At 47.2% G+C, this 19,340-nt stretch overlaps 2 protein-coding genes across 2 annotated transcripts in view; one reads left to right on the top strand and one right to left on the bottom strand.

The window, feature by feature from the left end:
• The window catches only part of P2rx3 (purinergic receptor P2X 3), a 37,731-nt gene extending 30,051 nt beyond the window's left edge, over positions 1–7,680 (top strand). Inside the window, exons 9-12 of the mRNA XM_021193776.1 lie at positions 5,511–5,604; positions 5,872–5,937; positions 6,559–6,636; positions 7,140–7,680. Of these exons, the coding sequence (XP_021049435.1) occupies positions 5,511–5,604; positions 5,872–5,937; positions 6,559–6,636; positions 7,140–7,253 (352 nt within the window). The 3' untranslated portion in view covers positions 7,254–7,680. The remainder of the gene's footprint in view (positions 1–5,510; positions 5,605–5,871; positions 5,938–6,558; positions 6,637–7,139) is intronic.
• A 4,887-nt stretch (positions 7,681–12,567) lies between these two features.
• Prg3 (proteoglycan 3, pro eosinophil major basic protein 2) lies at positions 12,568–17,788 on the bottom strand. Its single transcript, XM_021191927.1, has 5 exons — positions 17,728–17,788; positions 16,982–17,295; positions 14,615–14,746; positions 13,203–13,314; positions 12,568–12,626 (listed from the first exon to the last, which is right to left on the bottom strand). Exons 1-5 carry the CDS (start codon positions 17,786–17,788, stop codon positions 12,568–12,570), a joined length of 678 nt encoding a protein of 225 aa, XP_021047586.1.
• Positions 17,789–19,340: the final 1,552 nt, after the last annotated feature.

Raw genomic sequence — 19,340 nt, 5'->3', positions numbered from 1 at the left:
CTATATCAGGGTCCCTTCAGCAAAATCTTGCTGGCATATGCANTAGTGTCTGGGTTTGGTGGCTGATNATGGGATGGATCCCCAGGTGGGGTAGTCTCTGGATAGTCCATCCTTTTGTCTTAGCTCCAAACTTTGTCTCTATAACTCCTTTCAAGGGTATTTTGTTCCCTATTCTAAGGAGGAATGAAGTATCCACATGTTGGTCTTCCTTCTTCTTGGTTTTTTTGTGTTTTGCAAACTGTATCTTGGGTATTCTAAGTTTCTGGGCTAATATATTCTTTATCTTGGTCTTAAGATAAGAAATTAACTCCTAGCTGGGCATGGTGGCGCATGCCTTTAATCCCAGCACTCAGGAGGCAGAGGCAGGCGGATTTCTGCTTTCGAGGCCAGCCTGGTCTACAAAGTGAGTTCCAGGACAGCCAGGGCTATACAGAGAAACCCTGTCTCAAAAAAACAAAAAGAAAAAAAAGAAAAGAAATTAACTCCTAACTCATTCTCTCCACGGTTTCCCCCTACCCTCCTTTTTCAGTAAAGGTAAAAGTCTCAGAGAAGATGAGTGACATGCTCAGGGACAAAATGCTAATTTAAAAAGAGCCAAGTGGTACTCTTGACTCTTGAACCTTTTAGAGAGATTATTCCTAGGAATGACCCCTCTGATCTAGTCCTTCTCAACTCTAACTCCTTCTTTGTCCTTTGGAAAAAACTCTTTGTAATGTGCCTCAGTCTTCTCAGTGATAAAACCAGTGGGGAGGGTTGAAGTCAGGGTAAGTTATTGCTAACTGCTGTAACAAACAGTCCTCTCTTCTCATCAGGGTTGTAACAGTCAGGGTAAGTTGTTGCTAACTGCTATAACAAACAGTCCTCTCTTCTCATCAGGGTTGTAACAGTCAGGGTAAGTCATTGCTAACTGCTGTAACAAACAGTCCTCTCTTCTCATTAAGGTTGTAACAGTCAGGGTAAGTCATTGCTAACTGCTGTAACAAACAGTCCTCTCTTCTCATCAAGGTTGTAACAGTCAGGGTAAGTCATTGCTNTTGTAACAGTCAGGGTAAGTCATTGCTAACTGCTGTAACAAACAGTCCTCTCTTCTCATCAAGGTTGTAACAGTCAGGGTAAGTCATTGCTAACTGCTCTAACAAACAGTCCTCTCTTCTCATCAGGGTTGTAACAGTCAGGGTAAGTCATTGCTAACTGCTCTAACAAACAGTCCTGTCTTCTCATCAGTGGCTTAACATTGTGGCTCAGTGAGGTTGGAGAGATCCCGTGCAGTCATTCTGGGCTCTAGCCTGCTGCCATCTTAATTCAGTCTCCTCCAGGACAGCCTCATTAATCGATCCCGGTAAGGTACACTGCACTGAATCAGGTAACAAGCCTCTCCTCCATCCACATTCCATTATAAGAGCCAATGATGGAGCACCAGTAAGATCCAAGTGTGCCTCAAAAGAGCAGATGCCCCAAGCCCTTATGACTTGCGCCATCCCCTGTCACAGGGATGTGACAGTTTCTGTGATCTCCATTGGTTTCCCTGGAGCAGAGTCTAGACTCCAAGGTTGCACCTGCCTGCAGCCTAGACCCTCCTCTGTAAGCTCTGCAATTCCCCCCTCCCAGAAGAAGAGAAGCTTTCCCTGCCAAGCCTCCTTGAGGGTGGGTGGCTGGTGAGATAATGTAATGATCTTACCACGCTTATTGCCTCTTGGAAGGCAGGTGCTGGAAGTAAACCAAGCCTGCTCTGATTTTTCTCCCTGTTCCCTTCACATTCCTTCCCGGGATAAATTTAACCAGTGGAGCCTAGGATGCCAACTTCTTGTTCTCTGAGTCCATGTCAGAGCATTTGTCATGGATGCAGACATAGGCTGGGCATGAAGGCCGCAGGACCACAGACAGGCCCGACTCCTGCCCTGCCAAGAATTTCTGTGATTCATCCCGATTTCCCATGCCCAGTTGCCTTGAGTACAACATCTGTGACAAGGGCCTTGAATTCTCCTGTGGTATGAGAACGTAGAATTTAGAAGAGTTCTGAGATCTTGCACCAGGGTGCCTGTATCCTTAACAGCTAGCTAAAGACAGATGGTTCGGAGATTCCAAGTTTGGGCTGTGGAGTCATAGAATCAGAAGTCATCAGACTCAACAAGTCACCTGCTCTTCTCACTCCAAACCTATAAAATGGGTCAACAATAGTGCATTATTCATGAGGTTAACTGAGGTACTGTGCATATATTTGTGGGTCTCTATATTTGTGGGTGCTGAGATGGTCATGACCAGTTCAGACCCTCAAGCCAGCCTGAAAGCCGCAGGTTTCTAAAATCTTCTACCCATCTCAAATACTTCTTTTCCGAACTTCTTCAAGATCTCCCTGGAGGTCTCCTTGGATCCCAGGTTCTTGGATCTCATCATGGACATAAAAACAGTCCCCTTCCTGCTTTCCATTCAGTCATCCTCCTGCTGCTATGGAGTGGAATTCATTCTGCTTTGCCTTGACCTGTGTAGCACACTCCCACCATTACCCAGTGGGAGACATAACTTACCAAAGTTAAAGATGGTCTTGTTCTTCACACCCTTCCCCTGACCTCCAGGCCCTCCTTTCTTCCAGCTCAGTGGCTCTGCTTCATTCAGCATCCCTACTGGGTCACTTCCATTTTCCCCTGAGTCTCACTCTCTGGAGAAGAGACTCCTGCCTTCCCTCACTCTGCCCCTTCAACTGCAGAGCCCTCAGGGATCACCTTTGAGTTAGTCACCCCGGAGAGTATTTCCACTGAAAGATTCTCAGTCCTCCTCAGCAAGTTCAGCACTCAGGCCTTGCCCAGGCACAGGCAGGGCCAGAAATCTGCTACCTGAACTTTCCTGTACTGCTTCTTGATCATGACAGAGGCGTCTGGGCCCAAGCTTCCTCCTCTGTAAAATGGGAGCATTTAGGATAGGTACTAAGGACATGGACTGCCTGAAAAGATGTAATTACATGAAACACTGCACAATGGTACACAATGGTACACAATGGTACACATGGAATAAGAGGAGCCTACATAGTGAAGGACCCCAAGGTTGGCAGCCTGTGGAAGCTGTTATCCTGGGGCTGGCATGGGCAAGCAAAGGGAGAAAAGCCCAGAATGTAGATGAGGCTGAAACTGTTCTGTAAGCCATTGGCCTGTGGGGAGCTAAGCAGACTGCATGCCCTGTCCTTTCTGTGCACCTACTGATACTTCCTGGTGGATGAACCCAACTAAGAGCTAAGCAGAGTGCTTGACAGCAGCAGAAAGAGACAGGCACCCTGGGCCAGGAGCTGGGCAGAGATGGGGCAGAGAGGGACAGTGTCCAGTAGACACAATCGCTGATGTGGGATTCTTAACAGTGCACACCTCAGAGAGTCAGTGTCGGAGAGTATTCACCCAATTGCTTCCAACAGAGCTTCAACAGGACACAAGCACCCTTTATTTTTATAGACACGGAATCCCCGAGGACTAAGAAACATTAAAGGCCACGCTATTTGCAGGTGACAACTATGGGATCCAGACTCATTTCTGCTGACTACAGAGTTCCCTAGTCAGAGCAGTGGCTGACATTCCTGACATCCCACCATGCCCTTCCTTCCGTACCTTTCCTCCTCCAGCTCTGGCCCACTTGGGCTGCACACTTTCTTCTCCCATCTGTAGAGTTGCAAGTGTGGACATCCCTGGGAGAGCTGTGGCCTCCACCATTGCACACATTCAGGGACTGAGTTCTCAGACCCCCCCCACACACACCTTTACCTGCAGGCAGGGCCTAGGGATCTGTGCTGACTGGGAAGGCTCAGAGAGCCCAGCACTGAATGAGAGCGGCTTTGGCTTTACACTTAGAACTTTCTGGACGCTTTGTTTGGTTTTGTTGTTGCTTGGTTGGTTGTTTTTGTCTGTTGACTGGCTGTTTGTCCTCCCTAACCCCTCTCTGCAACAGGGTTTCTTTGTGTAGCCTTCGCTATCCTGAGGCTAGCTCTGTAGAGGAGGCAGGCCTGGAGCTCACAGAGGTCTGCCTAGCTCCAGAATGCTGGAATTAAAGGTGTGTGCCACCACTACCCGGCCTTCCGGAACTCTTATTTCCATTACACTACTTAGTCCTGACATCAGAAAGCCATTTCACAGTAGTGGAATTTTGCCTAAGAGATTATACTGTGCCATGGTACTGGCCCATGGTAGGCAGAACCGCGTAGGGAGAGCATATTTGATTTAGAGTCCAATGCAATTCCAGTTCCAAGTCCAGCACTTAGGAGCTGCAAAGCCACAGGCAATTCCCTTCCCTGCCATAGGCATCTGCAAAATGGGGTGAGCGCCACCCTTCTGTGTGGGTGCCACCTGAGTCCGGGGGAAGAATGAAATGTGATCATTTCTCTAAGTCCCCAGCTCATCCCAAGGCGCACAGCAGCCAAAACTGAGCAAAGGACTGGGGCAGATGTAGGCCGAGTTCCAGTGGGAAATCCTGCGTGAGTCATTTAACCTCACAGAGCATCCTCTGAAAAGTATGAATTGTTTCCCTTCGCCATGGGACACAGGCGAGGGTAGCAGGCGGTGAGGGATCAGGAAACACTTTTCTCAGTTATATATAAACATAATTCTTCAGCAAATAACAATGGCCAACCTCAGTAAATGTTTCCAGTGCCCAGGGCTGTTCTACAGCACTGACACATGTGCTTTTGATTCTCACAGCAACCCTGCAGAGCAGGACTGTTGCCACTCAAGCTGCAACTGCTGAGTCTCAGGAAGGTTAAATTGCTGGTGCATGGTTCTATGAGTCAGGTTCTGAGCCTGAGTAGGTTAAAGTTGGGTCTCATGATACCCAAGCAAGTAAACCTGAAGAAGCCTAGGGCTAGCTGTGGTCAGCTGCAGTCCAAGCGTTTATGCACATAAAAATCTTGGGGAGAGAGGTTTTCAGGGATGGCTCAGTGGGTAGCGTATATTTGTTGCTCAAGCATAAAGGCCTGAATCCAATTCCCCCCCCCCCCGCACTCACGTTTTTAAAAGCCACATATGTTTTTGTTACAATTCCAGTGCTGGGAAGGTGGGGCTAAGGGGTTTCCAGGGTCCCTTTAACCAGCCGGTCTAGCCAACTGATGAGCTCCCAGTTTAGTGAGAAACACTGTCTCAGAAGATAAAGTGGAAAATAATCATTGAAGTTATCTGATGTTGACTTCAAGCTACACACACACATAGGCTGTGACAGCCACACCCACCATTACATACAAACACACACATACACATGTGCACACACACGAACCATATAGGCAAATTATTTTAAAAGGGAAAAGTCTTAATCCTCACCAACAAAGATTCTGATTCTGTGCAGTCCAGTATGGCCCAGGAATCTGCTTGTTGAAATCTCCATGATATCGGTCCAGGAAGAACTATGGCAGGCAACTTACCAACCATCAGTTGCTTGATAATGACTGTGGAGCTCTAAAAAAAACAAAAACAAAAACAAAAAAAGCCCTAAGAGTTCAGGCAGGAGAGTCCATAGGCAGACCCAATTTCACCTCTGGTCTCCAGGTTTGCCAAATACTACAAGATGGAGAACGGCAGCGAATACCGCACACTCCTGAAGGCTTTTGGCATCCGCTTTGATGTGCTGGTATACGGGAACGTGAGTCCTGGGACCCACCGGATGCGGGGAGCAGGGGAAGCTTCCCAGACCTGCACTTGGGCCCTGAAGAAGCTCTCTGGGGGTGAGGGTCTTCCACTGGCCAACTGGCCATATCCCCCATCAGCTTCCTATTCTATGTAGGGTGGAAACCTTTGACCCACCAGAGCCCCTCCAGGTTCCACAGCCTCTTTGACAGGGAGTCCAAGTTGACCCTCAGCCCTCCCTGTTGTGCCCTCTGTCTATATGCCTTGGTCTTTGTACATACAGGCTGGCAAGTTCAACATCATCCCCACCATCATCAGCTCGGTGGCTGCCTTCACTTCCGTGGGAGTGGTAAGTTCATCATTCTTTCCAGGCTCTCACAGGGCAGCGAGGGTGGGGCCCAGCCAGGCACAGGGCCGCTAAGCCCTCCCTCTGGCCTCCAACACCTGCTGCTAAGTAGCCCCGGTCTGGGCATTTCTCGACATTACCTCCCAAGGCTCGTGGCCTCCAGAGACTGCCTTCCTGTTTTCAGGTAATTCCACTTATAAAAAGAAAAAAAAAATCCTGCTTCTCACCATGAAGGAAGGGGGAGACTCCATGTTTCCGCTGTCCTGGGATGCCTTAGTGAGGGCTAGAACCATGGGGAAAGGTGGGGACAAAGGCCACTCCCAGGGACCCCTCCCCTATCCTCCTCTGCTTCTCCCACCACACCCTCTATGCCTGCCATCCAGTGATGTTTCTCAGGAGCTAGAAAGGTAGGCCACAGAGGATCCTGCAGAGCTTCTGGGCCTTCTCTGAGAAGAGCTGCACAGTCAGGTCTGTCTGGAAGACTCAGCCCGTACATGCCTCGTCCCCCAACGATGCTTCAGCCACCTGTCTGCTGAAGGGAGTCTTAGCCAAGAGCTAGGCAGTGAAGAGGCCATGCCCAGCCCCAAGCTGCTGTTTGAGCTTACACTGCTCCTCTGCCTCCAGGGGACTGTTCTCTGTGACATCATCCTGCTCAATTTCCTCAAAGGGGCTGATCACTACAAAGCCAGGAAGTTTGAGGAGGTGAGTTGGGGAAGAGGCCGAGAAGTGGAGGGAACAGGGCAGGGCGGGCTGCTGGACCCTGGGGACTCTCCATGACTTACTCTCCAGGGTGTCCAGAAGTTTCGTCGGCCTCCATTAGTATATGGGTTCCAAGAGAGGCTTCAACTAAGAATGAACTCTGGAGGGTTGGGGCTGGTTGTAACTCAGGGGTCTGGTGCGTCTCTAGCAGGCACAAAGCCACCAGCTTTATTGGGAGGCATAGAGCTCTGTGGGTTATTGCTGTCAACGTGTCCACTTCTGGGGCAGGACAGATCCTGCCTGGTGATGCCCTGGGTTACAGTTTACCCTTGGAGTGCATGCAAAGTTCCAGGTTCCCAGAACCTATCTATCTCCCTTATTCTATCTTATTCTATCTCCCTAATGACTAGCTGTCCCCGACCCCTGCAGCTGATCCTGTCAAATAGGTCACATTGGAAGTTCCTGCCCAGTGTCAGATATGACAATGCCAACCCTTCTGCTTGCAGGTGACTGAGACAACACTGAAGGGTACTGCTTCAACCAACCCCGTGTTCACCAGTGACCAGGCCACTGTGGAGAAGCAGTCCACAGACTCGGGGGCCTATTCTATTGGTCACTAGGACCTCTTCCCAGGGCCCCATGCTTACCCTTGGGCTACAGAACCTTCAACAGGCCACTCTGTCTCAGCCGATAGAGGTGGGAGTGGGCAGAAGAGGGGCCCTTATTTCTGATGTTCACCCCAAAGACCACATCCAGGTATCTAGGCCCTCACTGTTCAGCAGATAGGCAGTGCTTCCCACTGAGACCTGAATCTTGCCTTTACCCCTTGCATGCCCCCCATCTGCTTCCCTGGGTCCCAGGACAGCAGGATCCATCCATCCGTTTCCGAAGGATAGAGAAAATGGTAGCTAACGTTACACCCATAGTACCTACCATGTACCAGGCACTTCCATACACATTATCTCTTTGCACCCTTAAAATAATCCTATAAGGTAGATTTCTGGGGGGGGGGGGTTCTGGGGGTGTTTTTGTTGTTTTTAAGAGAAGCAAAGCCCAGGCAGGCTGAGTCATTTGCCCCAGGCCATGTAGCTAGGAAGTGAGATTTACACCCAGGTCTAATCCCTTTGCCCACATCCATGATGGAGGAATGAACTCTCTAGGTGTCTACGCTTCTGTGTCAGTTGCCTTTCCCTGCCTTCCCATGATGCCCGACAGTAAGCTTTCTCAGGAATGCAGTCCCTACTTTAGGGGAGCCCAGGGAAATGCAATATAAACTCTCATTTCTGGTGTGGCCAAGTTCAGCTTCAGCAGGAAATACGAGGTGTGACCGTCAGTTGATTTTTCCTTGCCTCACCCTGTATCTCAAGCTCAAGCTAAGGAACAGACCTTTATTCTCCCATGAGGTCCTCACACATCCACACATCTGGACCCTCCAGAATCTAGACAGAAGACATACACATACATGACTGACAAGAGGCAGTTTCTAAACCTAGCAACATGCCCCAGGACATCAGCTATCCTAGTTTACAGCATTGTTGGAAAAGCCACAGTTAGGGGCTGGGGATGTAGTTGAGTAGATAGAGTATGTGTCTAGCATGTTAGCCCTAGGGAAACCTGCAAGACTTCATAAGCCAGGCATGATGGAATACATTTGTAATCCCAGCACTCAGGAGGTAGACATGGAGGATCAAAAGTTCAAGTTCATCCTTGACAACACAATAAATTTGAACCCAGTCTGGGACCCATGAAACTGTTTCAGAAAGAAGTGGGGAGGCCCAGTAAGATCCAATACCCTGCGAGCATATGGCCAGGCCAGCCAGGCCTGTTTTCATGGGATCCTAACAGGTGATCGATCAGTGAGAGGCTAAAGGAGCCTCATAAACCATCAAGTGCAGCTCTTGCTTATAGATCACTAACCCCAAAGATAAAAATGAAAAATGGCTTGCCTTGTGCCATTGTGAGGGGCCATGAGAGGACACAGGTGTCTTGTGCATTATGAGCAGAAGACAAATCCACATTGTCTTCATTGCCCAGAAGTCCCATCTCCTTTCTGAGTTTTTAAGGAGAACAAGAGATGTAGAGGAAGCTCTAGATTGTAGAGGGCAAAGCTCAAGGACAGATCAAGGGTTAGGGAAGAATTGGCTTGAGAGGCTCTTTTGGTTTGGCTTGTTTATTTGGTTGGTTGGCTGGTTGGTTGGTTGACTGGTTGGTTTGTTGGTTTGTTTGTTGGTTGGTTGGTTTGTTGGTTGGTTGGTTAGTTGGTTGGTTGGTTTTGATGAAAAGACTTTCCTATGTATTTCTAGCTGGCCTCAATTTACAGATCTCCTCCCTCAACTCAACTCTTCCCCAGTATTGGGATTTACAGGCAAGTGCCGTCATACAGCTGGAGGCATCTCTTTTAAAAGAATATATAACTAAGTGTCAGAAAAGTTCATGCAAATGAGTGGGCCTGAGGTATAAGTTTAATTGGTATCAGGGTCAATCTGCCTCTTAAACATGGGCACGATGCTGAGAGCTTAGCAGAGATGAGCATGCATGTAGACAGAGGGCTGGCCCCTCACCAGAAGGTGCAGAAAGATGTGGGGGAGGGATAGTCTAGGAGGACCACAGGAGTGCTCACACAGACCCAACCCCAATGATCCCCACCCACCAGCTTCATCAACCTTCCCTCTGCTTGCTCACAGCCCCATCATTATGGGTGATGGTGTATTGTCTCCCCAGTACCAAAGCCTGGCCAGGCTTCATCTCTCCAGCAGAGACATCAGCAAAGGAAAGAGTGCAGCCTCCAAGAAGGAGGCTCATAACCCCCTTTGCAGAGGCTGAGTTCTCCAAAATGCTCCCTAGAAGAAGATGGAGACACTGTGTCCTAAGAGGATCCTGTACCCCAGGCTAGGGTAATTCTCCCCCAGGTGCCTAAGCCTCTTCTGGGCCATCAGTAAGTGTGAAAACTCCCTGCTGTACTCCCTTGTCTGAACCAAGTCCACTTCTATGTGCTAGATGCCAGTTAATAGTAGAAATTACAATCGCCAGCTTGTATCTAATACATTGTGGTTTACTCAGCGCCATCCCTAACATGGTCACACAGGTCCTGACCACACCTGGGGAGGTTTCTGTGGTTTGTTATTAACCTTGTTTGGAAGAAAAACAAATAGACAGTTCTTGGAACTAGAGATGGAATCTATGTTCACTCTCAAGACTACATCGCTCAACATGCACATTGTCATTCAGTGGTGGAGTGGCTCACCTTTGGCAAGCTGCGGGCTCAATGTATGATAGACATTACTTAATTTAATCATCATCTTACAAAAGAAACCAAGGTTGCATAAAATTAAGTAATGGAAGAGGAACTGACGTGAACCCAGAGATTTGTGATACTGGAGTGAGAAATGTTGGCTTCTGTAGGATATCTATTAGGGGAAAGTCAGGACATTTGTTGGCTCATCTTTTAATGTTGATTTATCTACTTATGTTACCTGGGCTAAGCAAGATCTTGCTGCAGTCATGAGTAAATTCTAAATGAGGCAGCTAGGCAGGATAAGGCACATAGACTCCCAGTGGCAGTGAAACCAAGAGTTGGGGAATTGTAAGAATCATCTTGTGCCCAGACCTGTATTAGGCAGAATCAGGGACACATTACAGAGCCAGCTTACTGAAAGAATACCAATGCTGTCCTCTTGAAGAGAAGACAGTGGACCAGCAGTCTGCTTCCCTTCTCTTGCCCAGATCCCCACTGTACCCTGACAGTTCCACACCCCTCCCTTCTGTGTCCCTTCACACAACACCTGTTCTCAGCAAGTTACCAGTTAACCTCCTGGGGATAGCTTCTGGGGAATGTCTTCTCTCAAAACTATTTGCCTTCTAATCAAGAGCTAAACAAGAGTGGAAGGTGTTAAACAGACAGCAAGATTACTACATAAAGGCGGAGTGAAATACTCAAAAGCAGTGCCAGAGATTTGTGAAGCATTTCACTAGCCCAGGTCTGCCTTAAAGAGGCTTTAGTCAAGAGGGAGCTTGTCCCCACCCCACCCCACCCCGCACCTCTGCCTGTGGTTTTGGACATCAGGGTTTTGGACTACTTAGAGGTCATTCTGTCAGGGAAAGAGAGAAGGAGGAGGAAGAAGAAGAGGAGGAAAAGGAGGGAGGGAGGGAGGGAGGGAGGGAGGGAGGGGGGAGAGTGCATCAAGAGATTGATGTATCCCTGAAATGTCTTCTTTACTGCTTATCCTCTCATCCCCTGCTACAATTCCACTGTCTCTTTAGAAGCATTGAATTAAGGGTCCACTTAGTTCACTGTTCAATGCACAGTTCAATGATACCCCACTCCTAGGCTACTCTACCTCTTGACCTGATTCCATGTCATGATTAGGAACTAAGGTAAAGATCCCTCTACCAAGACAGCCCTGGGATCCAACATCAGTAGGGTGTTATAGGGTCCATGGCATATTAATCAATTGCCAAAGACTTCCATGTTCAAAGGGCTTATGTATAGTTTCTCCCTAACCCACGGTCTAGGACTATGCCTCATCCCTGTCTTATTGCCTTAAACTCCTTAGAGAAAGAATATGTAGAATACTGGTTTTTTGCTCCTGAAGCCATATTGTATCTGGTATATATACAAACATAAACCTGAACATAGTCATACACTGACACACCTACATCCATATGGCTAAAGACACAGGTAAACGTAAATGTATATACACAGAGACTCTAGCACATACAGGTGTGAATATACAGAAAAACACATCTATAGAAAATATCCACAAATATGCAGGGGTTCAAAAATGTACCCACAGCACACCAGTACAAACACACAATTCACACACACCTATGTCAGTTCACAAACAGATATGCACATCGATACATGCACGAAAATGCAAATGTGCATGTGTACTTGTACAGAAATTCCCCATACGCATATAAACACACACACACACCAGAGAGAGAGACAGAGAGAGACAAGGAGAGGGAGGAGAGGGAGAGGGAGAGGGAGAGGGAGAGGGAGAGAGAGCGAGAGAGAGAGAGAGAGAGAGAGAGAGAGAGAGAGAGAGAGAGACCCAGTCTCACTGAACTTCCTGTTCTGTCTACTCTAAATCCTTTTTGCAAGATCCTTCTAGCCCAATGTCCCAGCTGGCATAAAGTTAAAGGTAGCAGAGATATTCCCTTTTGGTCTCTCCCGGTCTGAGAAAGTGAGGTGAAGGGATGCTGAAGCCCAAGATGACAGAACTGGGGATGGGATCTATGCTCTTGCCTTTGGGTTCTGAACAGACTGGTGGGGGACAGATCTCCTCAAAATTGTGTCCTGTCTACAGAAAGGGTAGGGGATACAGGAAAAGAAGACAGCCTCCCCCCCCACTCCTCCTCCTCCTTCTGCCAGAATGGGCATGAAAGAATGGGAAATGAGAGTCATTGCTGGATGCCAAGAACCCCATCCCCTCAGGGTGTTCCCACACTCAATTTCAATATTGCATATCAGCTCTTGAGTGAGTCTCTTCACATCCATCTTGGAAAGTCACTCACTTCCCTACCTCATATTTATGCCAAGAAAAGGTGGGACTAGCTTCCTCCAGATGGGAATCTTCTCTGCTCTCCTCTCACTGGGTAGAAAGGTGGAATCTGAGCCCAGTGAAGACAGGACTGCAGAGAGCATCACTCAGCTTCCAGGTGACTCAGTGCTGCCACCACACAGTGCCCCAAACTTTGTCATTGCTCCCAACTGCACCAGACTGCCTAGCCCCACCATCTTTTACTTCCGGGATTTTCCCAACAGGCTGGGGTCTCCAAGAAAAGGCAATGAAGAAGCAAGACTTAGGGTATGCTGTGGAAAGCCTGACTTTATGACCAGGAGGGACTGGGGACAGAAATGAACGCCAAAGGATGGAGATGAGAAGCCAGGGCTGTGAAAGCAGGAGAGTCCAAGTAGGGTCTAGCTCCATCTTAGAAGGAGCAGATGAAAGGCAAGTGACTTTTGCATGAAGCTCTTCGCCAATGGCCCCCTGCAGTAGAGAACACAGTGATATAAACTGGCTGGGGTCTGCAATGAGCTCCATCCCACCCTTGTCAGATACCACTCTATCCCCTTCCTTGGCTGTCATCAGCTTCAGAGGAGGAAACAACATTGTGGCAATAACCTGCTATACTATAACTGGTAGCTAGCTAGGCTGAAATGTGACTCACAGAACTTTTGCTCCAGCATGCACGATTTCTGCCACTACACTAAAGTGCCTCACATCCGTCACAAATGCTGTTCCCCACATCTGTAGCTGAAGATGTCTCAGATGTCACTTATTCCTACATCCACACCTTCTATTCATATCTGCTGGTCTGTTGATCACATATGTCATTCAAGTTTGTCAACCACGTACCAGAGAAGATAAAGGACTCCTAGCTACCCCCTTTACAAGGCAGGCCCTGAGAAGTCCTCATATCTCTACCCTCCCCACAGACCAAGGTTTGAATTTTCCATGTGGAATGAGTAGGTTTGCAGAGGTGTGTCCAGACAGCTCAAAGGAACAGCTGCAAAAATTCTTCTCTATCATTGCATCTCCTTGGCTGGAGCCTATTCCTCTCACCTTTGGTACACAGAGTCACACAGTGTCCTCCCCCACTCCCAGGCTGCCCTGGAGCCCAGTATCCAAAATCACAGCAGCTCCCATCCATCCAGCAAAACTTCTTCCAGAAGCACTAGAGAAGAAAGAAAGTGAATCAGAGAACAAAAAAAAAAAAAGGCAAGGAGCCACTGCTGACTCCCCTCACCGACTGCCTGGCGGGAAGTTGCACGAATTTTCTCATACCCATCCCTCAGGGTTTGCAGGGGATGTGATGGAAAATAACCGTTGCTCCTGGACACCATATAGGGCAGGTTTCCCCAGCTGTACTGTGGGGATCCTATTAACAAGCAGGCTCAGATTCAGGAGTTCAGACAGGGAGCCCATGATTCTACACCTCTAACAAGTTACCAGTTGATGCTGATGGTGCTGGCTCATTCATCCACAGTCTTGGGCCTACCCTTAAGGAAGCAGATACTCATTTTACAGCTGAAGAAAAGCCAAGAAAGTTCCTCATCTAGCAAACAACTGAGATGAGCTCTGAGCCCCTTGGAATCCATCTCTTGGAATCTGTCTCCTCACTTCAGTTTTATATGACCACATGTTCTGAAAAACCAGCTCTGAGGGCTGAGAAATCTCTAGCACCCACATTAAACACCCAGGCATGTCGGTTCACACGTGTAGTCGCGGTGTTTAAAAAAAGGAAAGATAAAAGAATCGTGGTCAGCCAGTCTACCTGATCAGAGAGCGCCAGGTCTTAATAAGTTACCCAGCTTCTGAGGAATGACACCTGAGACTGGCCTGTGGTCTTCACATTCAGGTATACATAGAAAACACATGCACCTAGAAACACACATGCACACGCAAGCACACACATACCAACTCTAGGGAAGAGTGAGAGGGAAGTAAAAAGGACTCCTTATTGTAACATGCTTGAATTTTGATCTGAAGTGTCTCGCTGAGGCTACGTGTTAATGTCTGTGTCCCCCAGCTCATGGTAGAATCAGGGAGTGATAGACCTTTTAAGAGGCAGACCCTACTTGGAGAAAGGCCATTGGGGCCATGCTCTTGAGGCGGGTACTAGGACCTGAACCTCTTTATTCTTTGCTTCCCTGCACCACGGGTGGATAGTCAGTCCTCTTCATCCATCCACTCCCACTATGACATCCTGTGTGTCAAGTCCAAATCAATACCTTCAAGTGAGTGTGAAATGAAGCTTCTGAAACTATATGTCAAAATAAGTCATTCTTCCTCATGCCACAAGCCTGAAGTTTTTGAACATGGAGTTAGAGATATGGGTAACCAATTCTCCAAAGAAAGTGCAGGCCATCTCCAGCACCCTATTTGCCTATCATTTAAAGGATACATTAACTACTGGGCCAACAAATGATCCCTCAATGTAATCAAAACTTATGCCGAGTTGGGTCTTAACTTACCCATCCACTGAGGATGCCTCCAATCCAGACGGTGGACTGGTTGATCTTCCTGGCCAAGCTCTGAATTTGGTAGTTGAAGCTATAGCTGTGGACGGAAGCGAGGTTGCCTCGGTAGCATCTCCTGCAGGCTCTCTGCAGAGAGAAGAGTTAGAGAGGAGAATTCACTTCTTTTGCCTCAAGATCCCCAATCTCCAAGAAAAATCCCTACAACTACTCACAGACTCAATATAAAGATCCACTTGCTTCCCTCAAGCCTACGTTTTGCTTCTTTATCAGTGATCAGGACACCCTTGCAGGAAATAGTAATTCTCATTATAATTATAGCATGATGATTCAAATGCAGTGTCTCTTTTGACCTTCATCACAAAAACAAAACAAAACAAAACAAAAAAAATGTGTGGATATCTTGCCCACATAACTCAACCATCCATTGGAAATATCTACTGTGTGTTTGTATGTGAGATTGTGTGAGTAGTGTGTGCACTCGACTGTGTAGATGCACACATGCAAAAGCCAGAGTAGGACATCAGGTGGGATGGCCTCTACCATTCTTTGCCTTATTGTCTTGAGACAGTGTCTCTCATGGAACCAGAAGCTTGTTCCTTGAGATAGGCTGCCTGGCCAATGAACTCTCAGGATCTACTTGTCTCTGCTCTCAGTGCTGAGGTCACAGGCATACACTATCACAGTCAGATTTGTCCATGGGTCCTGGAGATTTCAACTCACGTCCTCATGCTTACAGAACAAGCTCCCTTACCACATAGCCATCTCCCCTGAAAACGTGGGTTTTTTTTTTTTTAGTTATGTTTACTCTGAATAATACTCTTTCCTTTGACATTAGTCCCCAAAAATAAAGTACAAAAACTATTCTCATGACATTTACACTGCTGTAGGTATTATAAATAATGTAGAGGTGGTTTAATGAACAAAAGAGGGCGTAGTGAGATAGCTCAGTGAGTAGGTAGATGAGTCTGATTCCAGATCTCACATGGAGGAAGGCGAGGAAAGGTGTCTTCTGACCTGCACGTATATGTCATGGTGCATGTATATGTCATGGTGCATGCATCCCTAAACAAACATACAATAAATAAATAAGCATAAAAATTAAAAAATACTATGCTATTTATATGTAAGCACTTTGAACAGAGTCAGATATTGGTGTCCACCTTGGGGGTGCTGGTACCAAAATCCCACAGAGACTAAGGGACAACTACGTGTCTTAATTTGGAGGAGTCTGATCTCTGGAAGATGAGCAGAGTTGCACAGAAAACAGAAAATAGTCAACGAGAGAAGACAGTATTTAATACAGGGGTTTCTTTTCTTTCCCCCTTTAGCTGTAAGATTACTCTTTTAAAATTCACTTCAGTGCAGTTGTCGAATCTTGAGATTTCTTAATTAGCATGCATGCATATGCACGGGCACGTGTGTGTGCGCACACACGTGCATGCACGCACACACACACACACACACACACAAGTTCTACAGTGGTCCTCACAGAAGTATTGACAGGTGCAAAAGGGTAGGTCTGTTATTTTTAATCTTTTTGAATATTTTTTCTTATAGGAGTTAATTTTTAATGATTTTATGATTTTAATACAACATTTTATTTACTGTAAGGTTCTCATACATATATAGAATGTGTTTCAATTGTTCATCTCCCTCCTCCCTCCTCTAGATTTTCCTGGATCACATACACACATCACCCTCCCAACTTCATATCCTCTTTTTAGCAAATATGTGTCCCACAAAGACTAATTCTTCCCAAACATGTATGGCCATAATCAACCTACCAGTGGTCACCTCCCCCCACAAAAAGAATTGACTTTCTCCAAGCAGCCAATATTACCAATAACTCATCATCTATAGATGAGGGCTTGTGTACCCCTGCAATCCATGCTGGAATATTGACTCGCTTGATCTTGTGCAGGTCTTATGCAAGCAATCACAGATTTTGTGAGTTCATGAGTACAACACTTCTATCATGTCCAGAAGAAAATACCTCACCCTAATTCCCACCCCAACCCTTGGCTTTTACACTTTTTCCACCTCCTCTTCCATAAAACACAAGTATCTCTATCACCAAAGTGTTTTTACACAGATCAGTGGCTCTACAGGTGTTTTCCTCAGACCAAGACGACCTCTGTTCCCAGGACTTTGCTACAAATGCCAATCCTCAGAACCCCTGGCCCCCCAAGCCTCCTGATTCAAAGACTGTGAAGGTGGAACTGCAAACTCTACATCTTAAGAAGATTTCCAGGCAATTCTGCAACTTTGAGAAACACTGGTCTAAACAAGTAGAGAACAGAAGTTTTAATCCAGTCCCTTTCCTTCCCCTTGACCTTTTCACCATGTCTTCCTGTCTCTTACCTGGGCCTTATAAAATGTCTCCGGAGTCCTCACCAGCACATAGTGGCAGCTCTTGCACCCAGGAGTTCCCTGAAAATGAGCTACGTTCTCTTCCTTGGGGCAAGCCCAGTCCTCATTTAAGGCATCTGGATCTGACTCCATTGCCTCCTCATCCTCAAAGATGTCTTGATGTTCGCAACCCTCAACTTCCTCTCCCTCTGTCTGCTGTGTCTCTTGAGTCAGAACCAGCTCTCTCCCTTGCTCCCCCGAACCATCTGCTTCCTGCTTCAGGGTTTTCTCTCTCTTGGGAGTCTCCGGATGAGCGTGAGCAGTCTCTAGGAAGAAGAGATAACCTGCCATCACTTGAGAGGCTCTTCCTCCAGAACCTAGGACAGCTCCAACTGTCCTTTTGAGCTTTCCTAGGTTCCAAATTGGGGCCACACAATAGGAAGGAACTCCTCCTCTAGGTTGGGTAAAGAGAGATGTCTTAAACCTAACTCATAGCCTGAACTCTGACTGGCACCACAGGTATGTATATGGATGGGAAGACCTTGTGTGAAGAGCCTCAACTGGCCCTTAGGACTTTTGTTTTTGTTTCCTTCTGAAGAAGCCAGTTCTGAGTCTGAGAGATATCTAACCACAGATGTGTGAGCAACCTGAAAAGAGCATACTGTGACCCTGGCTCTATGATAACAACAATGACCAAGAGAGTAGGGCAGAGGAAAAGAGAAGGAAGATGCAGGTGAGAATCAAAGGGAAAGACTTACCCAGATGAAAAGCAGAAACAATCCCCAGCAGGAGAAGGGACAGGATCAGGGGCTGTTTCATGTCTACTTGATCCTGTAATACAGACAATTCCACCTTCGTCCTCACAGCTGTCCTTTGGTGTTCAACACAGCTTCTGGCACATGGCATGATACTTGTTTAATTACCTGATAAAAGGGAGGACCAAAGATCTACTACTTCCTCCTCCTCCTCCTCCTCCTCCTCCTCCTCCTCCTCCTCCTCCTCCTCCTCTTTCTCCTCCTACTTTTCCTCCAAAGACAGACCCTGAGCTGGAGTCTGAAACAGGCATCAGGGGTGCGCAAGATGGGCAACTGAACTTCAAACTTCTCCTCCTAAGATCTTTCTGGCTGTTCCCTACGGCCACATTTTACCCAAGTTCTAGAGCTGCAGGCCCCAAGCCAGAGCTGACTTTACTTATGTGGGGAAAGAAGAATCAAAGACAGTACCTACACTGATCCTAAAAATAGGCCCTCCAGCTGGGACCCTGGTCTGTTCTATGTGTGAGCACAGCACTTACCTCCCAAGGGTCTGTGGCCTCCACGCTCAGTGGCTGAGGCTATTGCCCCACAGTCAGCTCTTATACTGGTTTTTTTTTAGAGAAGTAAGAAGGGGTCAAGGTGATTGCCCCAGGCTGAGCTTGAGGATAATAGAACTGATAAAAAAAATTTCAGTTTTTTCACCCAAGATCCTGCTCTCTGCTCACATGACAGAGCCCTGCTTTCAGGGACCTGTGGCCCTAAATGGAAACCCATGTCCACCTGTTTATTTCAGAGGCATGTGTAACATCATGCCTAGCAACCAGAGGTAATTAGTATTAGTGTTCCTAAAGTGGCCAGCCTGAAAGATATCCGTTAATTTGGAAGCATCCTTTCAAAGTCATTCTAGGACATGATATGCAGATCCCAGGGAGCAGCTAGGAACCATGAAGGGAAGGAGGGAGAAGGGAGGGGAGCCTGAGCATCCATATGAGGTGCGTCATAAGCAGCATGCCCCTGATCCGTCCCTTCACCTATTCCCACTGACACTATAGGATTTCCCTGCTTCACAGATGGAAACAATAGGATTCAGAGGAGGAAAGACCACCAAGCTCACCTGATGCCCTGTTTCTATGTCAACTTGACAAAAGCTAGAGTCATCCGAGAGGAGAGAACTTCAAGTGAAAAAACAGAAGTCTCTGTAAGATCGGGCTGAAGGCAGAGAATTACAGGGCATTTTCTTAAGTAGTGATTGATATGGAGGGTCCAGCCCACTGTGGATGGTTCCATCCCTGGCCTGGTGGTCCTGGGTTTTATAAGAAAGCTGGCTGAGCAAGCGATGGTGAGAAAACCAGTAAGCAATGCCTCTCCACGGCCTCTGCATCCTGCCTCCAGGTTCCTGCCCTGTTTGAGTTCTTGCCTTAATGGCTTTCAATGATGAACAATTATATGGAAGTGTGGGTGAAATAAGCCATTCCACTCCAAGTTGCTTTTGATCGTGGTATTCTGTCACAGCAATAAAAAACCTAAGATTCATAATAAGTCAGGGAGCGGGGATTTCTAAGTCTTAAACATTCTCTCTCTCTCTCTCTCTCTCTCTCTCTCTCTCTCTCTCTCTC

This window comes from Mus pahari, chromosome 3, assembly GCF_900095145.1.
Source record: "Mus pahari chromosome 3, PAHARI_EIJ_v1.1, whole genome shotgun sequence".
NCBI lineage: Eukaryota > Metazoa > Chordata > Mammalia > Rodentia > Muridae > Mus > Mus pahari.
The sequence above is the reverse complement of the archived record's forward strand: the minus strand, read 5'-3'. Positions and strand labels throughout refer to the sequence as shown.

Bases quoted from the DNA above. Each gene is read 5' to 3' on its own strand.
- Prg3 (XM_021191927.1), bottom strand. From the start codon at position 17,788: ATGAAACAGCCCCTGATCCTGTCCCTTCTCCTGCTGGGGATTGTTTCT. The intron at 17,296-17,727 runs GTAAGTCTTTCC...TCTTCTTCCTAG, and splicing joins TGTTTCTGCTTTTCATCTGG to AGACTGCTCACGCTCATCCG. The intron at 13,315-14,614 runs GTAAGTTAAGAC...TTTCTTCTCTAG, and splicing joins GAGGCATCCTCAGTGGATGG to TGCTTCTGGAAGAAGTTTTG.